At 39.7% G+C, this 3,676-nt stretch overlaps 1 protein-coding gene across 1 annotated transcript in view; it reads left to right on the plus strand.

Moving 5' to 3' along the window:
- The window catches only part of CCAR1 (cell division cycle and apoptosis regulator 1), a 103,382-nt gene that overhangs the window by 59,228 nt on the left and 40,478 nt on the right, over window positions 1–3,676 (plus strand). The window contains 1 exon segment of the mRNA XM_011929432.1: window positions 823–1,026. Within this exon segment, the coding sequence (XP_011784822.1) occupies window positions 823–1,026 (204 nt within the window).

The raw sequence follows: 3,676 nt of genomic DNA on the forward strand, positions 1-3,676 counted from the left end.
TGATCCGCCCGTCTCGGCCTCCCAAAGTGCTGGGATTACAGGCTTGAGCCACCGCGCCCGGCCGCCCTTTATCACTTTTTATCTGGGCGTTTTCCTATGTCTTTGTTGTTCCCCTCCTACTCCCAGCAGTTTCTCCTCAGTATAGGGCCCTGGTAAATGAGCTTTGCAAGTTTGTAAGGCTAGAGTGGCCTAGGCCTCTTCAGATCTTAAAATAAATTCTCTATTCACTCTCTTGTTAGGGGTAAAATTTTGCCTAGTTTCAGCTGCTGCGCTTTCCAGTAAATACCTACTGGCTGTTTTTTGGTTTTCTTGTTCTCCCATTGCTTCTTATGCTTTCTTTGGACACATTCACCAGTAACACATAGGTCTTTTGGCCTTTTCCCCCCCATTTGTATATTGGTTTGTGGGGATACCTTGTCACTTAGTTTTGTTATGAATGCTATCGGTTTTTGATTTTGATATCTATATTGCTTTGTCTTTTTAGTGTGAGGTTTCAGGAAGATCTAAAACCTATACTACCACTACTATTTTCCCAGAATTTTCTAATTTATATAATCTCAATATAGATAACTTTCCCCCTCTTTACAAGGCAGTTTCTTATGCTGGGAAATCCAAAAGAGAGTTAAGAGCCATCAAAGCTTACTACGCTTAGTGAATTTGAACTTTCCTCCCTTCTTAATCCTTATGGTTGGTGTAACCACCATGAAGAGTCATGGGAATTTTGTTCCTTTATGTAGTATATAGTCAATGTATATTCATCTTGGATGTGTATATACATCATACTTGCAGATTTAACCTTGACTTGAAATTTGAAATATTTAGGAAGAAGAAAGGAAACGTCAAGAGGAAATGGAACGCCAGCGTCGAGAAAGAAGATATATTTTGCCTGATGAACCAGCTATCATTGTACATCCAAATTGGGCTGCAAAAAGTGGCAAGTTTGATTGTAGCATCATGTCTTTGAGTGTCCTGTTGGACTACAGATTAGAGGATAATAAAGAACATTCATTTGAGGTAATGTTTTCAGTTTGAAATAAGATCCATGTAAGGTCCACATATTATGACTAGTTAATATATCTCTGAAATCTTTTTTCTTTGTTTTTTACATTTTTTGTTTTTTGGTTTTTTTTTGAGACAGAGTTTCGCTCTGTTACCCATGCTGGAGTGCATTGGCGTGATGGTGGCTCACTGCAACCTCTGTCTCCTGGGTTTAAGCAATTCTCCTGCCTCAGCCTCTCCAGTAGCTGGGATTACAGGCACCTGCCCAGCTAATTTTTGCATTTTTAGTAGAGATGGGGTTTCACCATGTTGGCCAGACTGGACTGGAACTCCCGACTTCAGGTGATCCACCTGCCTCAGCCTCCCAAAGTGCTGGGATTACAGGCATGAGCCACTGCGCCCAGCCCCAAATGCCTCTTTTTCATTGCTTGTTTTTTTTGAGTTTTTGTTGTTTTTTTTCTTGTAATCTACTTCTTGGGAAAAAAATAGATGATTTGTCCTCTAAAGTTTCCGTACAGACTCACTTTTGCTGATTGCATTTCCCTGCTATGGTTTATGCGTTCCTCTATTCCCTGTATTTCATTTAAATTGATTGTTGGGTCTAAATTTTTAATTAAGTTCAGTTCTGTTTTTTCCCTAAGACGCTTTCATAAGTAGTGTGGTATGTTCTTTCTTCAGGATATCCATAATGTCTAGTTGACTCTTTTGGGGATGAGGTAATGCTTTATTATCTTCTCTAGAATTAAAATAGCATTTAATACCATTTAAAGAGATTAAAAATTTAACTGGTGTTTGAGTTGTAAGAGAAAATAATTGTTGTTTAACTTTTCATTATTAATCTATTTTTTGTATCATTATTTTATTACTTATTTTATATATCTATTTTTGAGACAGAGTCTCACTTTGTTGCCCAGGAAGGAATGCAATGGCACAATCTCAGCTGACTGCAACCTCTGCCTCCCAGGCTCAAGCAATTCTCCTGCCTCCCTCCAGGGTAGCTGGGATTACAAGCATCTGCCACAACGCCTGGCTAATTTTTTGTATTTTTAGTAGAGACAAGGTTTTACCATGTTGGCCAGGCTGGTCTCAAACTCCCAACCTCAAGTGATCCACCTGCCTCAGCCTCACAAATTGCTGGGATTACAGGTGTGAGCCCACCGTGCCCGGCCCATTTATTTATTGAGACAGTCTCCCTCTGTCACCCAGGCTGGAGTACAGTGGCTCAATGTTGGCTCACTGCAACCTCCGCCTCCCGGGTTTGAGCAGTTCCCCTCCCTCAGCCTCCTGAGTAGCCGGAATTACAGTTGCACGCCACCAACCCCGGCTAATTTTTGTATTTTTAGTAGAGACAGGGTTTTCCCATGTTGACCAGTCTGATCTTGAACTCCGGACCTCAGGTGATCCACTTGTCTTGGCCTCCCAAAGTGCTGGGATTACAGGCATGAGCCATTTCACCTAGCCTGTATCATTATTTTAGAGCAGCTTTACAACATGTAGTTTAGTTTGCTTTACAACATGTTAGTTTTCAAAACAATTGAAAACTTTTATCTGTAAGTGTGTAATTGCTTCACTCCTTAAAAATAGAATTTCCAACATAATTAATTTTGTAGTGCCCTGTACAAAATCATATCTAAAATTATTGTGTTTAATTATTTTATCTTATCAACATATCTTATGTTCTTTTGTTTTCTAAATTATATTGGAAAAATCAGTCATGCTTCTTTGAACCAGAAGGTCATTGTTCACCAGCTGGTAAGATGAAAATCAAGGAAGACTAGAGACCTTTGAGGATTACTGAGGCAATTATAAAACATAAAGTCCATGCTTATTAGTTTTCATATAAAACATGTTATAAATATTAAAATATGTCCAAGTTGTTGGGATTTTTTTTTCCAACGTTAATTATTCCAATAAGCAGATGTCCTTAAAATTAGATGCTATATGACATTATCTTTTTTTTAAGCAGTTGCCTGGCTGGGTGCAGTGGCTCATGCCTGTAATCGCAGCACTTTGGGAGGCTGAGGCAGGTGGATCACCTGAGGTGTCAGGAGTTTGAGACCAGCCTGGCCAACATAGTGAAACCCCATCTGTACTAAAAACACAGAAAATTAGTCAGGCTAGGTGATAGGCTCCTGTAATCCCAGCTACTCAGGATGCTGAGGCAGGAGAATCTCTTGAACCCAGCAAGCAGAGGTTGTAGTGAGGCAAGATTGCACCACTGCACTGCAGCCTGGGCAACAGAGTGAGACTCTGTCTCAAAAAATAAAAAGAGTACGCAGTTGCCATAAATTGAAGTAATTCCTAATGGTGCCATCCTTGTAATAATCACTTAATAAATAAATACATAGACTAGGCACAGTCACTACAGCACTTTGAGGGACTGAGGTGGGAGAATTGCATGAGCCCAGGAGTCCGAGGCCAGCCTGGGCAACATAGTGAAACTCCATCTCAATATGAAATAAAAAAGATTGGGCAGCTAATGAAAAATAGGCTAAAATAAATTATAGTTATAATAAATTTGCGTTATCCTTTGTAATCAGAAAATGATCTGATTAAACTATTTTAGCCAATATATCAGATTTGCAAAGATGACACATTTAAGGGCTCTGGTCAACCATTTCAAGTTTTAGCCCTTTTTTTGAGACGGAGTCTCACCCTGTCACCCAGGCTGTAGTGC

This window comes from Colobus angolensis, unplaced genomic scaffold (assembly GCF_000951035.1).
Source record: "Colobus angolensis palliatus isolate OR3802 unplaced genomic scaffold, Cang.pa_1.0 Scaffold12, whole genome shotgun sequence".
In the NCBI taxonomy this organism is placed as follows: Eukaryota; Metazoa; Chordata; class Mammalia; order Primates; family Cercopithecidae; genus Colobus; species Colobus angolensis.